We start from the raw sequence: 22,196 nt of genomic DNA on the forward strand, positions 1-22,196 counted from the left end.
GAGGCGTGAGAGATTCATACATAGAAGACTGATCTTAAAAACCTGCTAAAAGGAGCAACAAAACCTCTTATTAAACTAGTTTCTACTCTTAACTTTCTAGGACAGATTCAGATACTAGTTGATGGAGTCACCATATAAATACTTAAATGGATGATGGCAGCTATACCTCTTTCTGAACTGAATACTGCATTTATGGAGAAATTTATGCAGAACCGAAAAGCAAAAGAACAGGCACAAAATCCTGTTGGCTCCCACAGCACATAAACACTTAAAAATGGACACAGTCTGCACTATCTAGACATTGGTAATAACAAGCTGGAAGTATTCCTGAGCTAGCCCTTCTTCAGGCAAAGTCCTCTGTATCATGTCTCTTGGAAATGAAGGCATTATCTCCTTATGTATTAGTGACACCAGAAACAATGCAATATTAACTGGTCCCAAGGGTTTTTATTTTTCCTTTGTCAGCTGTTCAACACTGAATAAAGTATACCAGTGTGTAAGGGTAGGTATAAACGTCAGCAAGTATGAAAAAGTAATCAAGTAATCCTTTAGATTTAACTGTAACAGTGAAGAAAGAACACAGAGAACAGTGGAAACTTATTTCTGAAAGACCCTGCTCTAACAGAACTGTACCAAAAATCCAGTCATAATAAATCCAACAATATCCAATTCTGTAGATAAAGTCCATGAACTCAGTGCCTGAATGTCAATTTTATATCAGCATATAATTGAAATTCAGCCTTCATCATCACTGCTGCTCCATGCGTCTTCATATGCTGGATTTATATGCTGTTGAGGCAGAGGCTAAAGAAAATAAAAATTCTCTCAGTGGCTTGCTTAATTAAAAATCTTGAAATCAAATAAGGGTAATGCTAAAGGCATTTCTTAAATTACTGTCTGTAGACAAACTACTGTGTCTTTCACGAGTACTGCATTTTTTTAACCACTTCTTTGGCCATTCTGCTGACTGGAGACAGGATAAATTATGAAAAGAAATTGTACTCTACTTAATTCCAATTTCAACAAAAAACATATCTGGAGCACTGACTAGAAGTTTTACAGATGTCTGGTATAAAATAGAACAGATAGATATTACTGTGGGTTTTTCTGTGTCATTGGTTTTAAGTCATAATTTGCTTGGCCCAGCATAACTGAGCACTACTGTCTCGGGAAGTAGTCCTGGCCTCTGTCCACATCCAACAACTATTTCTCACCTCAGCCCCTCTAGGGTCAAGCTCAAGGGTTTGTGCAGCTACACAGTGCACTGAATTACAGTGACTCAGGGTAAGTTCTTTTTCTTGTTTACTTCTATCCTGGGTTCAGATTCTGGTCGTACAGGCACTCAAATGGCTGTTCTAGCACACGAGAGGGAGCAGGAGCTAGTGGCTTGTGGACAGCAGAGCTGCTTTTTACAGAGGCACTGCTCATCTACAAAATTTGCAAACCGCAGCTGTAGCTTAACAGATTTCAAAACAATGGCACATATTACATAACTCCACTACATCAAATTTAAAGAAGCAGTTCTAATCAGAGCTAGCTAAATAATCTTATTGCTGGCGGTTTGTTTTTGTTTTCCAGAACAAGAAAAAACAATTCACACACAAAAATTCCCAGTTACAGCAAAAATGTTCATTTTGGGTCAACCAAACACATTTTGGTTTTGGAGTGTCTAACCTTTGAAACTACTTTTTTCTTCTTTGCTTAAGTGTAGGATAGTTTTGAAATAAGTTGTCTTACAAAGCTAAGTAAATGTTACAAAAATTTGATTCATATTCTAATTTCCCCATCCAAAATGGAACATTTCAGAAATTTTACAAAGTGGAATTTTTGTATGCTATGAAGCAAAACATTAATATATCCTGATTTTTTAACATTAGTACAGTTTGCCAGACTGATTCTGTGAATGGTTTCACTTCCTTAAAATCCAGAATTTTTCCCCCTTAAACTATTCACTAAAAGTTTTATTGCGCAGCATGAGAGAGAAAGTACTCTCTTGGAAAACAGTGTTGCATATGATCTTCCCTGTAACAGCCTGAACATCTTGCCTCAGACACTAAAACAAGCTCATTTATTATCTTCTTTATTACAGTTCTGCATCAAAAATATTTGGGTATGAAGTATGGCATCCCTAATCTTATTGTTTAACACACAGTATACTCCTAAACAATTTAAAATACAATCTTTGGCACCTTTCCAATTCCAAAATAGCATAAACTACAAAAGCACTACTTTTAATTAAGTGAGAAGCTAGAAGTCTGCAAAAGATTTTACTAGACTATGAAAGAAAATGTCCTCTCAAAACACCACAACAATCAAAAGATTGTACAGAAACAACAGGTAATTCCCTTAATTAGGAATTCCTACAAATTTTGATAGTGAAACGCGTACTTTGTATTTAATTTCCACACCACCTCCCCAAGTATAACAGCTAGAAAAAGTATAGTTCAAACTCAAAAATTCATTACCTTTTCAGAAATGTCATCAGGAACTGGCTCTCGAAGAGCTGGTACCCATGCAAGGATATTGCAATCTTTGCTACCACTATAAAGTTCCTTTAAGAAAGCAAGCAAAAATTACTTTTACACAAATCTACTGAAAAGTGTCACAGATACAATGTTGGGAAAAAAAGTGTATGAAATATTTATTTAAAAATAAAGACAAATATACAATTTCTAATTTCTACTATAATCTTGATAAACAGTATTTTAAATAATATTCCAAAACAAAATAAGTAAGTTTTTACATTTTTCCCAGATTACTGACCAAAACAGCACTAGCCACATTTAAATGAACTTTATTGCTTAAATGCACTTTTCTGCTTCCCTTTCTCATGTCTCATGAAAAGACACCTACTTTAACAGTTAGGAAGCTTAAGGGGTGATTTATGTTCAATGAAACAGTAAAGAAAAAAAAAAGGAAAAGGTTTTTTATTATAATTGAAAAACATGAATCAACTCAAAAGCATCTACTAATACATGTTACAAGAGTGCATACATATGGACCAAAGAAGTATTAAGTAAACATAGTTTTGGTATGCCTAGGGAAGGAAAAGAACAAATAAAGAACAATTTGAAGCCTGTATCCTGTTGGGAAGGCAGAGATCAGAAAGATCAATTCATTATTTTTAATATAAATAACTCTATTTATTATGGTAATGACTAAGGACTGAGATCCCATTGTGCAAGGCACCCTGCAAACACATGGAAGCAAACAGTTTCTACACCGAACAGCTAACAGTCAAATATAGCTTAGTTTTCTTAGTTCTTTATGAAAGGAAACACAGATTTCTCTGTCACTTTAAACTGAGGAAATTTTGCTAATGACAAATACCGCATCAGCTTTGCAGTAAATTTTGCACTAATAATGCTTCTATTTTCCAAAGTGCTACTTAAATGAACACGTGTGAAGATATTCTCATTGCCTTCAATCTTGAATAATACTCCTGCATATTATATGTGACACTCAAGTGTCTGACAACACTTGATTATTGCTGTGGGTTTAAACTGCCTGAATGAAACTTATTTTTTTCTGTATTCAGGCTGACAGCATGAAAGCCATGCTTTAAGTATGTTCGCTTTTACACTTAAACTAGCAACTTTATTAATACATTGATTCAATGTAAGTTCTGTCTTTGCAGAAAGTCTCCTATATTATGTATAGTTAACTCTAGAACTGCATGAACTACACTGACAGTTGATGCAGAAACTTAATGCCTAATTCCTATAAATACTCATTTATGTGGGTAATCTTATTCAAGAAAGCTGACTTAACTCACTTTTGTAAAACTGGTCCCAAGCGTGAAGTTGTTCATGTACAGAACACATCCTACTTATCTTGCTTAAAAGAAGACAGGTCAAAGTAACCCAAGGTATAGGGTCAAATCCTACCTTATCCTGTCAGCAGTACTCTACTCAGGCCTCCTGTCTTTGACAGGATACAGAATATCACTAGAACTTTAAAACCTCTTCCCATGCCAAAACCTCTCCTTGTAAGCAATGTCATAGGTACATCAGCATACTTCCATTTAATCTTTATTACCACTTGTCTCACTTTCTCATCCTGGCACTGCAAGATCTTCAGTTAATATCCACTGCATTGAGTAATACTTACAATTAATTATTACAACCTGAAATGGTGACTCATGCCTTAAGTCAGTCAAAAGAAGAGCCAGTGAGCTCCATGCATGTTTATGGTACAGTATAGGACATACACATATATTGTACTACAAACATACTCTATGCATGTTTATCGTATAATATATGGAAATATTATGCTTTAAGTCTCTGAGGAAAGATTGTAAATAAAACCTAATTTAACTTTCAGTTATCTTTACTTATTAGCCTATCACTGGATTTGCCAAATACCTTTACAGATGTCACTGGCATTTCTTGAACAATAGATGTAGCTATAATTTAAAGCAAAATTGTTTCCTGATGCATACCTAATGTTTTATGACATGTTATTTGTGCATGGTGCTTTACTGCATTTTTTTTTCTGAAAGGGAAACGTAGGTCTTGTTTGTTTACTGTAATTATTTTAAGCAGGTAATATGGCACAAAGGTATCTAGTTTATTAGATCCAACAGTAAACATCATCTAACAGATTGCACAATGAAGACTTCCTCTTCCACACCACCCTTGAAATTACCAACCTCCTATTAAATTAATGGCTCTTATTAAAGGGCCAAATCCTGCAGTTCTTATTACTCAAGCAGACTAACATCTTATTAACTTTACAGAGATATTTACGTAAGAACAATTTAGGCCAACAATAATATAGTGGCTTTTATGGCTCTATTCCCAGGATCTTAAAAGGCATATATATATACATATTAACTAAATGTCACACCACTTTGTGGAGACAGCTCCACACAATATCTCAAACACAAAAGATATTTCACACAAACCTGCTAGTTAATTTGGACCTCAAAAGAACAGATAAAGACTTATATCATTGATTGCATATAGTTAGTTGCTTGGGTATCAGTGATCATATTTGATTATATGGTTCTGAGCAAACAGAAGACACTTCTCACCTTAAATACATGATTGGTGCAAAGTTAAAGTTCCTTTTAGAGCATACTCCAGTTATAAGGTGAAACAAAGACAGTGATTAAAGCGCAGTCAGTGAACAGAAAGAACGTGAGGGACTGGCAGCAACCAATATCAATCAGAAGTTTTGAACATAAAAAAAATAGTATGAAAATCTAAGGACCAGATTTGAGGGTGGGTAGGTCAAAAATCATTCATCAGGGTTAAAGACAGCAGAAAAAGTTTAGAAGACTATTAATATGAATAAAATTCTTAACAACAACAGAGACTGACTACTAGAAGGAAATGGTAGAAACCATGCAGAAAAGATGTAGACCTTGTTTCATAGGAAATAGTGTACTAATTTCAAATGTGCTAATAAATAAGAAAGCCATCTGTTATACATTTCACCAGAAGAAGCATAACTTATTTCAAAAGATTTAGAAGAGTTGTCTAAGAAAACTTCTGACTTGCTGAAGTTAATTGTTTTAACACGTATTCCTAAAAACACAAAGACCTTATTAAACTAGTAAAGAACAGTCCAGAAAAGATGTGCCTTAGCTATAATGTGAAGATACCACCTTTCAGTGGATCTAGTACTTCACTGCTTGTTTATGTCAGAATGGCTTTCCAGGTCTAGCAAGGCTTATTAGCTTGGGCTCTATTGCCCCATCTGTAATGTGTCCAAAACTTTCAGTGAAGTCCATCTCAGTGACGGGAAAACATCGTTTCCATCAAAGTTACTGGACTCAAAGCAAGAGCTACCAGATTCTCTTCTGTGATGTATTGTACAAGATGTCATGAAAAGATATCCATATGCCCTTTCTGCCTCAAATATTGCTGCCTGATATTTCAGAAAATGAGAAAGGAGGAGCTGGAATATGAAGTAAAAACCTCAACACGTGAGGGCAACTATGTAATGGCCTTAAAATCCATACTAACCTCCACTCCGCTCTTGCCACACCACAAGCTGTAAGAACAATCTCTTGTAAAGTACCTCATAAGGGTAACAAAGCTTAATTTGTTAAGTCTTTTATTACAAGAGAAAAATATACCACAGGGGGAGAGAAAAAGGGAAAAAAAAAAAGGGCAGAGGAAAAGAAAAAACGGGTGTCAATGCCATGAGTCCCTGTAATGCTATGGTATTTCTTAGGTGAAATATTCTCAGATTGATTTAAGAAGCTCATCATGTTCACAACACTTGATCCAAATTATTCATAGACCCAGTATTTGGTATAACTACAGGCATTTGAGCAAGATCACTGTAGCAAAGTACTCGAGAGGCTTCTCAGTACCGACAGCAATACCAATGCACTTCACCTAAATGCACTTCACGTTCTTTTTTTACTGTGATTAGTCTTAGGTATCTCAGAGAAAGAAAAATGCCTCCTCTCCAGTCTTACACAAATCAGGCAAAGGCCTTAATGCATATGGCTTATTAATGACAATATAAGCTAAAAAATTACTGTAGTTATATTGAGAAGTTACCTATGTGAGATGAAATGAATAGTGGAAGGAACCCAATATAGAAAGTGCTGCCCCAAGAACTTGACCAAACTTTCCTTGCTTGACACATAGGCCACAGAACTTCCTTTTATGTCAAGATCTTATATTAAAGCACATCCCTTAGAAGTTAACACGTTTTGTGCAAATGGTTTGGCAATCTGCTTAAATATTCCAGACTGTCTGGAATATTGTTTGTACTTTACTTACCTGAAAATTAGGTTGAAGTACACAGCAGTTGACAGTACTATAATGCCCTCTAAGCATAGTTATGAGTTCTCCTGTGAAAACTGTATAAACAGCAATGGTACTACCATACGGTACAAAGGCAAACTCTGGATTACAGCCACAAGAGATGGTGAATTTGAGTCCTTTTCTACTTTCATTACAGACTTTCCCATAATTCACCTGTAAAATGAAAGATTATGCAGTTAGTTATTAACTAAAATTACAGGAAATAACTTTACATGAAAAGGTCGGTTTCATTTCTTCTTCAATACCCAGTACAATTAATTTTAACCTTCCCAATGTTAATACAACTCTTGAGATTTCCAATTACAGATATCTATCAAGAGATTCATTTTTCTGTTCATTAAAGTTCATTCTACTTAATATGAGTTTTAAGAAAGGGAAAGAAAGATATGCCTAAAAAACAGCAGTCCCAGACTTAGAAATAGAATTTGCACAGGCTGTTGTGTGACAGATCTGCACCGAGCAACTAAACTATCACTGAAATTAGAACTGGTTCAGGAATTACTGCCTTAAACATTTTCCTAGACAATCCAACATAATAATTTTCTCTCAGACACTGAAACTATGAAAAGAACTCCTTCTGCACAACAGTATACAATTATAAATCATAGAATCATAGAACAGTATGAGTTGGAAGGGACCTTTAAAGGTCATCTAGTCCAAGCCCCCTGTAAAAGGAAGGGACATCTTCAACTACATCAGGTTGCTCAGATCCCCATCCAACCTGACCTTGAAAGCTTCCAGGAATGGGGCATCTCTGGGCAACCTGTGCCAGTGTTTCACCACCCTGATTAAAAAAAACGTCTTCCTTATATCTAGTCTGAATCTACCCTCTTTTAGTTTAAATCATTACCCCTTCTCTTACTGCAACAGGCCCTGCTTAAAGGTTTGTCCCCATCTTTCTTATAAGGCCCCTTTAAGTACTGAAAGGCTGCAATCAGGTCTCCCTGGAGCCTTCTCTTCTCCAGGCTGAACAACTCCAACTCTTTCAGCCTGTCCTCATAAGAGAGGTGCTCCATCCCCCTGATCATCTTTGTCGCCCTCCTCTGGACCCGCTCCAACAAGTTCATGTCTTTCCTGTGCTGAGGGCTCCAGAGCTGGACGCAGTACTTCAGGCGGGGTCTCACGACAGCAGAGAAGAGGGGCAGAATCACCTCCCTCGACCTGCTGGCTGCACTTCTTTTGATACAGCTCAGGATATGGTTGGCCTTCTAGGCTGCAAGCACACATTGTCAGCTCATGTCCAGCTTTTCATCCACCAGTGGCCCCATTGGCTTCTGGTCAGGGCTGCTCTCAATCCATTCTCCGCCCAGCCTGTACTTGCACTTGGGATTGCCCTGACCCAGGACCTTGCACTTGGTCTTGTTGAACCTCATGAGGTTCACACAGGCCCACTTCTCAAGCTTGTCCACGTCCCCCTGAATGGCATCCCATCCCTCAGGTATGTAAACTGCACCACTCAGCCTGGTGTTGTCTGCAAACTTGATGAGGGTGCACTCGATCCCACTGTCTATGCCATTGATGATATTAAACAGTACTGGTCCCAATACTGCAAGACTTTATTCCATAGACTGAATAAAAATTTATCTACACTACCTTCTACCCTGTAAATGCCCTTTACTTATCAGAGTTAACTGATGTTGCAGAAAACCACATTTGTGAAGTGTGTATGCCATTAGGATGGCAAAGAACAGAAGCATCAGTCCAGGCAATGCAAGAACTAGCTCTAAGGATTTCTCAGCAAGTATCCTTTGCTTGGGGAAGAAGGAGCAAAGGAAAAACATCTGCAATGTAGGGAACGATCCTGCATCTCCCACTCATGAGTTACCAAGAAACAGTTCAAGATGAATAGGCAGTATGAAAACAACTGAAGGGCAAGCAGAAGGATGGCGTAAGTAAAGGGCGAAGTAAAGGGATTAGAAGAAAGACTTGTGAAGGAGAAGCAAATAAAGAATAACTTGCTAAATTATTATGGACTAGTTAAGAGTGATAAAAAGTCTACCTTCTAACCAAAGCTAAATCACCATTGAGAAATTCAATACTGTCCCCTATAAGGGCAACTGGGATAGGAGCAAATGCTACATTTCTAAGACCTGACTGGAGAGGTGTGTGCGAAGCCTTGCAAATAAAAGTAGTATGAGAATTATAGCTTATTAGTGTCTGCATGTTTCAAGCTCTTGACAAGTCCTATCCAGATAAAAATCTCACCAAAGGTTGAAAGTGGAAAGTTTCCAAATATGCTAGGAAATACTCCAGTTGGACGGTATCAGTCTAATTAGGTCCTATCAGACATCAAAAGTGTATTAATGAGAAAATGCAGAAATATATTAATGAGAACAGTATAGCTAACCTCTAAACAAACTCAATTAAAAAAAAAAAGCATTCGTATTTTGACAAATAAAACATTTTTTTTTCCTGAAGAGGGAGAATTCTACTACGAACATCTGAAATTCACACATTATTTCATGATTTAAAAGAAGTCTTTTTCCAATAAAAATAACAGTATTTAAAATGTAAATTCATCAATACTACATAGCATTATATGGAAAATATTTTGTTTTCAAATAGTGTTGTCCTACAACCTATGCTCTTAATTTCTGCTGAAAAACAGAGACTGACTTATACATACAATGTTAGCAAAGCTCTCTGGGTTAATTTTAAAGCTCCCTCCCGAAAGCTCATGGCCTATAGTTAAAAAAAAATAAATCCTAAGTGTGAAATCTTTTGACTATAAGCTAACAGAATTGTAAAGTTTATCAGGTAAATATTCTAATATTCTTGCTTTGTCAGGTTCTTCATCTATACTACATCAATTGCCTGAGTCCACACTTTCAAGAAAATATAAGCATCAGTCAGCATAAGCCAGGCAAGGAAGAAGACTACTTGTTGCTCTGTTTTTAAATTATGCTCTTTCACAGCAAAGAGCACTCATGTAAGAAAAGTATAATAAAAAGGAGTCCTGAGAAAATCTTTCTCAACGATCATAAAAATGTATACAAAGAGAGTTTGGTTAGCATACAAGTAGGTTGATATTTTTACATATTGAGAGGATATTTTCATCAGATGTGGAGCTTATGTCATGTCCTTTGTGGATAATAGTGCTCATTTCCTAAAGACAGTGTTTGTAAATATTGACTGTGTTAAGTCTTGTTAATGCTAGTTGTTTTAAGAGGCATATTACTCTGCTGGTAAAGAGCAATTAAACTCCTTTACACAGCATGTGAGCTGTAACAGCAACAATTCCCAAGCCACAATAGCGCTCATAACAAAGGCATGCACAATGAAAGGGAGGAGTGGAGGCTGGGAAAAGTAAATTATATGGATATACTCAGTGTAAATGTTCCTGCTTGACAGAGGAGCAATGGAAAGGAAAGGATGCTGCCAAAACAAGAACTGAAGAAAGATCTTAAAAACTGGCTTTGTCCTTTGAACACACAGACAAACAGAAAACCTGCTTCCTTCTGTTTGATTCTTCCTATACTCAGTGAATTGGGGCTTTCTATTCCTTTTTGTGATAAAGGATTTACAGAAGATGTGTATGACTCCAACATACATTTCTCTAACTGAAACAATTCAGTAGGCCACAAATTTGGCCCATTGCTCAAAAAAATTCATATGCATGGCTGAATTTCTATACCTTTTGAAAGGTATAGAAAAAAATTACAGAGATCAAAAGGACTGGCTAGTAGGGGAAATAAAGGGACTATGGTGTGAACTTGTATTGCCTGTACATGCATTTGTCTGCTGGTGCGTTAAATTTATTTTAAGCAATACCTCTGGGCAGTGTGTGAAAATACAGTATGCTGGACAACATAATTCTGGACTTGAAAAAGCAAGGCAGCATCAAGCTATTCCATACCAAATAAGAAAATTGTAAAATAGCCTATGAAACAAGTCAATGAACTAACAGGCACAGAAAAACAAGAAACAATGATCCAGCTGGTGATAGGAGAGTGAACAAACTGTATTATCTACTTTGGCAATGGTGATTTGAAGACAGAAAGATGTCTGTATATGAAGTGCTGAGAACAAGCTGGCAAACATGGGTAGCATGGAGATAGAAAAGTCCTTTCATTTAAACGTCTATAAGGAATTCTTTTTGCTGTGATCTGAAACTAAGCAGCAAAGCAAAATATTTCTAAGGTGGAATAAAATGTCTTAATTTCCTGACAGCAATAACAGACCATAATATCATAATTGGCTAAAATCCCATGGAAACTGACTTACCTAGTACGTTCTTCTTTCAAAATAAACATAGGAAACAATTTTCTTTTTCTGAACAGAAAATTAAGACAGGAACCTTCAGCAAAAAACAAGCCATAGAAAGGAGTGGAGCAGCAGCAGAGATGTAATTCCCCTGCCCCTGCCCCTGCCCCTGCCCCGCTGTTCAGTTGCAACGTAAATGCAGAGGGGTAGATATTTTTAACACTGCTAAACAACTTCACAAGAGAGATTCCAGAAAAACACAAAGAAAGTTGTAAGAAAGCAAGGCAGTCAATCACTGAAACTCTCAGCTACAGACAACTGCCCTGTAGATAGCATGTTGACAACTAATATTTTTAAAAAAAGAAATTTCTACCAACTGTCACTGCATATTAAAGTTTTCATTACTGTCTGAAGTGTTTTCAGGTATGCTCACAAATTAATGAACTTGAAGTTACCATATTCAATTTCTAAGTAGACCTGGGCTTCTTCATACTCTATTTTTTTTTTATAAGTAGAAATAAGAAAAGAAATCTGAAAAAAAAAATATGCTCACATCTTCTAATGACAAGGTTATAAAAATGAATAAATATCTAAAGTTGTAATTAAAACTGCACAAATTAAAAATCTTCTAAAATTATGTGCAAGTAAGAACATAACTGAAGATGCTTGAAAACTTACTAACGTGTTTTCACCAGTGGAGCTGTTCCAGAGTCGCATCCGATCATCTGTACCAATGGTCAACAGATGAAGTCCATCATTTGTATAGCATAAACCATTAACTCTGCCGTTGTGAGCAGTATTTGCTGTCAGGAAAAAGAGCTCATTCAGATTTTGACAGAATTACTATTTTGTATACACATTTTTATTTCAATGTGCAATACTGAAAGTGCTGTTTAAATGGTAACATGTCAGTAAATTAATAATTTAACTGTTGGTTTATAAAAGCATCAGGCTGGCGACCAACCACCAGTGGTGTTCCTCAGGGTTCAATTCTAGGGCCAGTGCAGTTCAATATATTTATCAACAATCTGGATGCGGGAGTTGAATGCACCTTTAGCAAGTTTGCTGACGACACCAAACTGGGAGGTGCTGTTGGCTCTCCTGTGGCACAAGAGACATTGCAGAGGGATCCAGACAGATTGGAGCACGGGGCAATGATTAATGGGATGAAATTTAACAAGTCCAAATGCCAGATCCTGCACATGGGATGGAGTGACAGCAGGCACAAGGATAAATCGGGAGAGGAGTGGCTGCAGAGCAGCCCTGCAGAGAGGGATCCGGCGGTGTTGGTTGGCAGCAGGCTCAGTATGAGCCATCAGTGTGCCCTGGCAGCCAACAGGGAAAACTGCATCCTGGGGTGCATCAAACACAGCATCACCAGCCGGTCAAGAGAGGGGGTTATCCTGCTGTATTCAGCGTTGGTGCAGCCTCATCCTGAGTACTCTGTGCAGTTCTGGGCCTAAGGAGGCTGAAGGGAGATCTCCTTGCTCTCTACAGCTTCCTGAGGAGAAGTGGAGACGGAGGCGCTGAGCTCTTCTCCTAGTTATCCGGTTACAGGAGACGTGGGAATGGTTCAAAACTGTGCCAGGGGAGGTTTAGACTGGAGATTAGGACGCATTGCTCTACCGAAAGGGAGGTCAAACCCTGGAAGAGGCTTCCCAGAGAGGTGGTTGAAGCCCCAAGCCTCTCAGTGTTTAAGAGGCATTTGGACAATGTCCTTAACATGCTTTAACCTTTGGTCAGCCCTGAATTGGTCAGGCAGTTGGACTAGATGATTGTTGTAGGTCCCTTCCAACTGAATATTCAGTTTTATTCTGCATTGTTATAGAGTACTATAAATGAATTCCATTGAGTTCACACTGCAATACTGCACATTTGTAAGTATGTTAAAGTAGCTAAAATCCAACTCAGTGCTACCACAGCAAACCTATTTATGGTGCCCATAAATTAACTCATTGAAAATTGCATTGTACTGCAGTACACACTACAGAGTTTAGATATGTCTGAAGTGTTATGTTTTTCAAAGATGTTATAAAAAAATCCCACAACGTTAGCTGCATTTGGTTTAGTTCAGCTATGTTTCAATATATTTAATATCCTAGTCTACCTGCTTGCCATTAGATTCTCAAAAAATGATCTTGAACCTGTCAGACAGAGAAATAAAGTTGGAAAGAAAGTAGTTGTGTTTGGACAAGAAAACAGGTCATTCAAATGAATGTGTAAAATGGCACTAATTATCTTGGGAGTTGCACAGAATTTCATTTTTCATAAAACAAAATTTGTTCAAATTTTTCTCTTTTCATAAGTTTTAGACTTCTTCAGAGCATTTTCATCTCAGTAATGTCTTGAATTTCAGTGAAATTTAAAGTTGCCAAAATGAAACACCTGTATTATGACACTACGATTTACACAGTACAGAGCATCATTATTAAAACAGATACTTACTGCTACTTTATAGGCTCTAACTGTACATTTTGGAAAATTAGTTTGACTTTACAGAAAGTGAAGTATTTTTCTACATGCAATTTAAGTAGCACATAACAAGTCACACTGACTGGTAGGTTTAATCATTATGACTTATGCTACGAAAATCCTTTTTTTCAGAGCCATGATACCTAGTTTCTACTTTGTGATTAAATTCCAAATACTATATAGTGCTACCTCAAGAGCTTTGACTATTCAAGCACTTTTTTGGCCTGCCAAAGTTAAATATCTTTTGTCCAGAATTGACCAAAAAAGCTTCCAGCTTCCCTTTTATTTTTTTTTTTTTTTGTACAGAAATGTGACCTGGAGACGTGAAAACGTTAACGTAGCTAATAACAATTGATACAGAATCACAGAATGGTCAGGGTTGGAAGGGACTTCTGGAGATCATCTAGTCCAACCCCCCCGCCAGAGCAGGGTCACCTACAACAGGTTGCACAGGACGGCGTCCAGGCGGGTTTTGAATGTCTCCAGAGTGGGAGACTCCACAACCTCTCTGGGCAGCCTGTGCCAGTGCTCTGCCACCCTCAAAGTAAAGAAGTTCCTCCTCATGTTAAGATGGAACTTCCTATGTTCAAGCTTGTGCCCATTACCCCTCGTCCTATCACTGGGCACCACTGAAAAAAGACTGTTCCCATCCCCCTGGCATCCTCCCTTTAAGTACTTGTAAGTATTAATAAGCATCTTCGTAGCCCTTTGCTGGACCCTCTCCAGAAGATCCCTGTCTTTCTTGAACTGGGGAGCCCAGAACTGGACACAGTACTCCAGATGTGGCCTCACCAGGGCAGAGTAGAAGGGGAGGATGACCTCCCTCGACCTGCTGGCCACACTCTTCTTGATGCACCCCAGGATGCCATTTGCCTTCTTGGCCACCAGGGCACATTGCTGGCTCATGGTCATCCTGTTGTCCACCAGGACTCCCAGGTCCCTCTCCACAGAGCTGCTCTCCAGGAGGTCAGCCCCCAACCTGTACTGGTGCATGGGGTTATTCCTCCCCAGGTGCAGTACCCTACACTTACCCTTATTGAACTTCATAAGGTTTCTTTCTGCCCAACTCTCCAGCCTGGCGAGGTCACGCTGTAAGGCAGCACAGCCTTCTGGCGTGTCAGCCACTCCTCCCAGTTTTGTGTCATCAGCAAACTTGCTGATGGTACACTCTATCCCTTCATCCAGATCATTGATGAATATGTTGAACAAAACTGGGCCCAGTACTGACCCCTGAGGGACACCACTTGTTACTAACCTCCAACTAGACTCTGCGCCACTAACCACAACCCTCTGAGCTCTATCTGTGAGCCAGTTCTCAATCCACCTCACCGTCCATTCATCTAAGCCACACTTCCTAAGCTTTCCTGTGAGGATGATGTGGGAGACAGTGTCGAAAGCCTTGCCAAAGTCAAGGTAGACAACATCCACTGCCCTCCCCTCATCCACCCATCTAGTTACTTTGTCATAGAAGGCTATCAGATTAGTCAGACATGACTTCCCCTTGGTGAATCCATGTTGACTACTTCTGATAATCTTCTTTTCATCCAGGTGCTTTGAGATGACTCCCAGAACAAGCTGCTCCATCATCTTCCCAGGGATGGAGGTGAGGCTGACCGGCCTGTAGTTTCCCGGGTCATCCTTCCTGCCCTTTTTGAAGACTGGAGTGACATTGGCTATCCTCCAGTCCTCAGGCACCTCACCTGTCCTCCAGGACCTTTCAAAGATAATGGAGAGAGGCCCAGCAATGACTTCCCCCAGCTCCCTCAGCACACGAGGGTGCATCCCATCAGGCCCCATGGATTTATGTATATCCAATTTATCTAACTGATCTTTAACGTGCTCCTTGTCAACCAAGGGATAGTCTTGTTTCCCCCAGACTTTCTCTGTTACCTGCAAAGTCGGGGTCTCACAAGGACTGGCCCGAACAGTGAAGACAGAAGCAAAGAAGGCATTTAGCAACTCCGCCTTCTCTGCATCATCCGTCACCACAGCACCTGTCTCATTCAACAACGGGCCCACATTTTCCCTAGTTTTCCTTTTGTCTCCTATATACTTAAAGAAACCCTTCCTGTTGGCCTTGACATCCCTCGCCAGGTTCAATTCCAAGGCTGCCTTGGCTTTCCTTGTTTCCTCCCTGCATACCCTGACAGCATTCTTGTATTCCTCCCAAGCAGTCAGCCCCTTCTTCCACCTATTGTAAACTCCCTTCTTCCACCTGAGCCTTTTCAGAAGGTCCCTGCTCAGCCAAGCAGGTCTCCTTCTCCCCTTGCCTGATTTCTTTCTCTTTGGGATGCACTGATCCTGAGCTTGGAGGAGGTGACGCTTAAATAGCAGCCAGCTCTCTAGAGCCCCCTTACCCTCTAGAGCCCTTTCCCATGGGATTTGCCCAAGCAATTCTTTGAAACGATCAAATTTAGCCCTCCTGAAGTTTAGGGTTTCAACTCTACTTGTCATTTTGTCTATTCTACACTTAATCCTGAACTCTATCTTCTCATGATCGCTGCAGCCCAGTCTGCCCCCAACCTTTACATCCTCCACCAGTCCCTCTTTGTTTGTGAGTATCAGGTCCAGTAAAGCACCTCTCCCCCCTGAAGTTTAAGGTTTCAACTCTACTTGTCATTTTGTCTATACTGCACTTAATCCTGAACTCTATCTTCTCATGATCGCTGCAGCCCAGTCTGCCCCCAACCTTTACATCCTCCACCAGTCCCTCTTTGTTTGTCAGTACCAGGTCCAGTAGAGCACCTCTCCTTGTGGGCTCCTCCACCACCTGAGTCAAAAAGTTCTCATCAATGCACTGGAGGAACCTCCTGGACTGTACATGCCCAGCTGTGTGGCCTTCCCAGCAGATATCAGGGTAGTTGAAGTCCCCCATGAGAATCAAGGCCTGTTCAATTCCAAGACTGCCTTGGCTTTTCTTGTTTCCTCCCCGCATACCCTGACAGCATTCTTATACTCATCCCAAGCGGTCAGCCCCTTCTTCCACCTATTGTAAACTCCCTTCTTCCATCTGATACAAGGCACCATTAATATATTTGACTGTATTGAAATAAGAGTTTAATTTAGCTTCCCATAAAATTATTTATAATCATAAATTTATACTCTGTTGTATACTTTATGCAGTATAAAAAGAATATAACTGATTTTATGGCACCACATATGAGAAAACATTCTAGAGTCTTGCATTGGAAGCAAGACTAATTTAAAGAGAAAAAGGAATGTGCTTTTGTGGGTTTTGTTTATATTGCCTGTTTTTAAAGGATGGCAATTAACTACTGGAACAGCTTATGAAGTATGAAGTGATTGCTGTTTGTATGAAGACTAATCTACACAGGAATGAATTCTTCCACCCATAAAATGGATGGCAAAATTTCTCATTTAAGGGGGAAAAACATGGATACAATACTGTTGCCACGGAGATTTCTCTGAACAAGATCCCCATCCACAACATTGTAACAACAGAAGTAACTCAATAACATTCAATGGCCTGTGCTACGCAGTACATAACAAGTGGATTGTCCCTACTCTCCTTGCTGGTCTTAGTATTCAACACATGTATGAAATGCAAGAATGCTTCTAGTTACATAAGGATTACCACCAGTTATATCCTGTATTACCTGCCTCAGAAGATGCTTTGGACTTTTCTCCATTGTGCTGATCAAGCGTACTCAGACATCCAGATGCTCTCCTCACATCCCATAATTTTACTCTACTGTCAGCACTAAGAAAAACAGATTTGCATATATTAGGGAAATTGTGTGCACCCTGGTTCAATGACTGTCTTCAGCCAACCCACCTGGCACTCACCCTGGTCCAGCAACTATTCTGAACTACTCATCATGGAGTCACATTCAAGGCAATAAAATTTCATGAAAAGATTTTTAAGACAAAATTCTGACACTGATGTACATGTATTAACAAATATAGCTAGTATACCACGGGCACCTAAGTTAGTAGTGAACCTCTGTCTACAACACAATACACTCGCCTCTGTCTACAACATAACACCCTTGCATACATAAACAGACTAGGAATAAACCTGCTAATTCTGCTATGGATTAAACTGTTGCTACAGACTCCAGCACTGTTTGTAATGGTTGTCTGGGAACTCAGGCTCTGGCTATCACAAATCTACAGTATGACTTGTACAAAAGTTGGATACATACATATAGGCTGGATAGAGCTATATGCTCTGTTGTCATACAGTGTTATGGCAGAGAAACACTGAGAGTTTGCTTCTGTAGGAAGTCACTGGCTTTGTCTACGCGACCAGGGTGGCACAAGGAGGGAAAGATCAAGCTGCTGTGAGTCATTCTGGTTCCCAGGCTGCACGCTCATGCTTTGCTCACATTGTGTCTTTGCCAGCAACAAAAGCTATGATTACTGTTGGTACTTAGGTACATGCTTAGACAGCAATATTGCAGGCAGTGCGCTTTGTAAGGCACCTCGATGTGAACATTCCAGTAGTATACTTTCGTGTGCACCCCAAGATTCCCAGGCATAGATAATAGGTAAATTCACAGAAAGGACCACTTCCCATGCACTAAGTCACCAGTGTAGATGTATTTACTAGAACTATTTGTACAGTTCCCAGCAACTTAACTGTTCTATTGGAGAAAAAAAAAACACCCAAGAGCACAAATGAGTTTTCATGGCAGCTGAACAAAACCAACTGCATCTCTCTGATCTACGGCTGCAAAATATACCAAATCAAATTGCTTCTTAGATAAGCAGTCTTCTAATTGAAGTACTTTTTTCTGTGTATTCTCAAGTTAGATCAGTGCATTAATATCAGGAATATATATAGTATACATATACCAACTGACCAGAGCAAACCCAACTCTTATTCCTTATCTGTTCTGCATCTGACAAAGCTAATGACTAATTTGTTCTTTTGTGCTCCCCTCCACTACAGATGGATTCTCTTAACTTCCAAGTGGTATTCCAACTGAACATGCTGTCAACACACTACTTTGCTGCAAATAAATTCTAAGACTGTGAACAGAGATATCACTGAGGTACAAGCTGACTGTAAATTGAGCAACAAACTGCAAGTAGTTCATTGATATATTCTTAACAAAGGCATAGAAAGAGTTTCCTTATTACAAAAGCCTACAGTTGTCTATTTTGATGATGCAGTTTCCATTGGCTAATCTTTTCTAGCCGGTTCTAATGAGCAAGAAAGAGGTTATACTTTTCTCTAGTGCCTGAAATGGAAGTGTGTGAAAAAGACCCAGAAACCATGTCTCTTCTCTGACCATTCCAATCTCCTGCCAAAAACTATGGAAGAGCTGAGCATCACATAGAGAAATTTGAAATAACAGGTTTCACATGCAAGCTACATAAACTCCAAAAATATATTTTCCCTCCCTTGAAGTGATCACAAGCAACCATACAATTGTCTTGGAAAACAGTCACATCTCCTGATACACAAGATTAGTCCAGATTCTCTTTTTAGCAGTACCACTGCTCTCTTCACTACCTCTTAGTTATCTCAGTGTTGCCAGTTCTTGCCCATATTTGTCTTAGCAGATGGCAAAACTGAGTTATGTTATTAGGAACTAGTAGTCCAACTATAGTACTGAATTAAGTAATGGAGCCATAAGAAACATGTGTAACATGCAATTATAATAAGGCAACATGACGACATAGGTAGATGCAGTTTATAGTTATGACTTTGAAGCAAAATGTTTCAGGAGATGTCAGTAAGTCAATACTTAATAGGCAAAATTTGCTACTATTTCTGTGATGGAAAACCAAGTGAACAATTTTTCATTTGATAAAACAAACAGACAAATCACACTGTTAGAAAAACTGTATCGAGCTTTTCAGAAGCTTGCATCAGAAGCCAAGGGTATGCAATTCTGACAACTTATTCAAAATTCACTCTCAACTTACACAAGAACCGTTCCTCTCTGCAATTCAAAAGAAAAAACATTGCAACCATGAAAATGAGAAATGTCACATTATAATCAAAAGCTAACATATGTAAAAGTTATAGGAAAGCCAAGAGGATCCTTTAGGCTGAAAATGGCTGGAATGAAAAAAAAAAACCAAAAAACCAAAACCAACCCCAAAACTAGGCCCAGGAGTATCAACCTACAGCCCATACTCACTGCATTACTGCAGCTTGGAAAGCTATTACCTGTCAGCTGAGCTACCTGATTTATGCTCTTTGACATAATGGAGCATGATCAATCAGGATGGTACTTTGAGCTAAACATGTTTTACTTTGTTATAAAACAGATTAGCTATGCACACACTAATAAACAGTAAGAACTAAGTATCTCTATACTGTTCTATCATTTTCTTATACCTTTAACTGCAGTTACCATTTCAAAATTCTGTACAATCTTCCTATAAAATAAGTATCACTCGGATAGCTCTTCAGGCTTAGTTTTTCTAGACAAGATCTACAAAACTGTGAATAGGTTACAGTAAATCATGAAGATTAACTTTAAGAGTGAATTTGAATTGTAAAAAACATGCATAATGAATATTTAAAATTTTACCATCAGACATTTTTAGTGCATATAACAGTCCAGCAACATCCTACCTTGCTGTTGCCAAAACATATTCATGACGTGGGGACCAAGACACTGCTAGTACTTCTTGCCTGTGACCTAAAAATTATATGAAAAAGATTACACACCCCATTTTATGTAAATAACTAAAAGTAAAAGCAAATACCTATTTCTGTAGGATCCACCAATCCAGAACAATAATCTAAATTGTAATATGAATTTGATTTTTGTGAAAATATATTATTTTAGGCTAGAGGTTATTTCTCTTTCTTCCTCTTGCTTGAGTAGGATTGCAGTGAACTGAAAGTGATAAATGGAGTATCACATATATGTAACTTTTGAGAACAAAGATGGTTCTACCTATGCAAAACACATTATAGCAGTCACAGTTACTCAGTTTACCTTAAATACTGTTATTAAATTTTGTGTTAGCACTGGTATTCTCACACACAGAAGGAACTTTCCATCTGTTTTTCTTCAAATCCTTTCAAAACATTTAATAAAAAGTATATATACCTTCTGTACTTAAGATTAAAACTTTATTCACCTTATACTCAAATACTTTTGTCCTGAATGTGGGATATTTTTTCCCCAAATTAGGTCTGAAGTATTAAGATATTAAGATAAATGTCTTCTTAGCAATGTCATACCCAGTGCAGCTTAGTGGCAAGTAATATATATATACATACACACACACACTTTAAAACTTGTGAAGTTTTTAAAATGTTAAACAAATATGACAATAGGAAGCATAAAGTGTCCTAAATGGAAAGATTGCAATCATGCTTCATGTAATAATAGAAACACATTGCTGAAAAATAATCTAAGTTATACAAATATATTTTTGCTAATGCAGTTTAACGCTATGTGAACCACCTTGTTTCTCGCACATCTTCTGGTAGTTGGTATTCCACTACCTGAAGTAATCAAAGGGCTGTGATGCCCAGGATAATGCAAAAAATCTCCATAATACAGGTACTACAGGATACACTCAGAAGGCTCAGGGCAGACACATTTAGTTGGATCCATTAAGTAAACTACAGACAAGCATTTAGCTCCATTTCAGATGCTAGAGTTAGCCTATGTGATAAATACTCACACCTATTTTCAAGACACGTGATTCAAGTTCTGTAAAGAATTATTGGCTTATATTTAGTGGAGGACATAATCTGCTTCCACTTGTTCCTCTGATATTGCACTTGAGCTAACTGTACCAAGCTGTGTAAAAAGACACAACCAGCTTGTGCCTGGAAAGCACTAACTCTTATGTCAAAATTAAGATGCCTTGCTGAAACTAAACTGATTGTCTATCGAACTATTTTTGTGTCTGCACTCTCTGGTGCCCTCAGTTTTAGAAACAGAACACTGAGATGCCCATTGGGGCTGATTCAGTTCAGAAGGACATAATGGCTTAAGTTATGCATCAGATGAAAGCACCTAGGCTGCTTCTAGGCTTGAGCTGGCCAGTGAAGAAATAGATCTGCATTTACACATTGCTGCCTGAGGTAACACTTCTTTACAGTTTCTACATCAGATCTGGTTCGTACCCTGCTGGTTTGAAGCATGATGATTTACCTTGTAATTGTCTTCACTTGAGCATGTGTATATATAGTCATACTCCAAAAAGTAAACATTAGAAAAGAGACATTAAGAGCAAATTCTCATTACATGCAAAAAGTAATGGATTATGGAACAATAAGCCCCTATGTCTACTGAATTAAGTAAATCCATACGATTAGATACTACCCTTCTATAGCAAGTAGTATGTTCCTTGTTACACAGAAATTTCTACACAAATCCACAGAAGACCCTCCACAGGATATGTTGTCCAAAACAGTGAAGGCTTTATTGTTTTGGTAGGGGTTTTTGATTGGTCTTTTGGTTGTTTGGGTGGGGGTTTTTTGATTGTTTTTGGTTTTGGATTGTTTTGTGTTTGTTTGTTTGGTGTTTTTTTTTAATACCCAGCACCCCTTATTGAATTTCCATGAACACAAACCCAATGTCTACACTTAACCATGTAATAAATAGTAATCACTATTGATTAGCTCATGAAAATGCCCAAACATCTGTAATAACTGTTCATTAATTAGTATTTGTATTCTGCAATTCATTAGCACTAGACTAATACCCAGAAGAATCTTTTGCCACTGTGTAACTTTCACAAGGGGCAATAAATAAGTCAGTCATGTTACTAACAAAGAATACATTG

At 38.4% G+C, this 22,196-nt stretch overlaps 1 protein-coding gene across 2 annotated transcripts in view; it reads right to left on the minus strand.

Moving 5' to 3' along the window:
- Positions 1–423: 423 nt before the first annotated feature.
- Positions 424–22,196, minus strand: part of ERCC8 (excision repair cross-complementation group 8) — a 29,688-nt gene continuing 7,915 nt past the window's right edge. For both annotated transcript variants that reach the window (XM_009895496.1, XM_009895495.1), the window contains 6 exons: positions 20,020–20,086; positions 17,081–17,184; positions 11,670–11,794; positions 6,744–6,941; positions 2,466–2,552; positions 424–804 (listed from right to left, as the gene is read on the minus strand). In XM_009895496.1, the coding sequence (XP_009893798.1) occupies positions 736–804; positions 2,466–2,552; positions 6,744–6,941; positions 11,670–11,794; positions 17,081–17,184; positions 20,020–20,086 (650 nt within the window). In that variant the 3' untranslated portion in view covers positions 424–735. The remainder of the gene's footprint in view (positions 805–2,465; positions 2,553–6,743; positions 6,942–11,669; positions 11,795–17,080; positions 17,185–20,019; positions 20,087–22,196) is intronic.

Source organism: Charadrius vociferus, unplaced genomic scaffold (genome assembly GCF_000708025.1).
Source record: "Charadrius vociferus isolate BGI_N301 unplaced genomic scaffold, ASM70802v2 scaffold581, whole genome shotgun sequence".
NCBI classification, from domain to species: Eukaryota; Metazoa; Chordata; class Aves; order Charadriiformes; family Charadriidae; genus Charadrius; species Charadrius vociferus.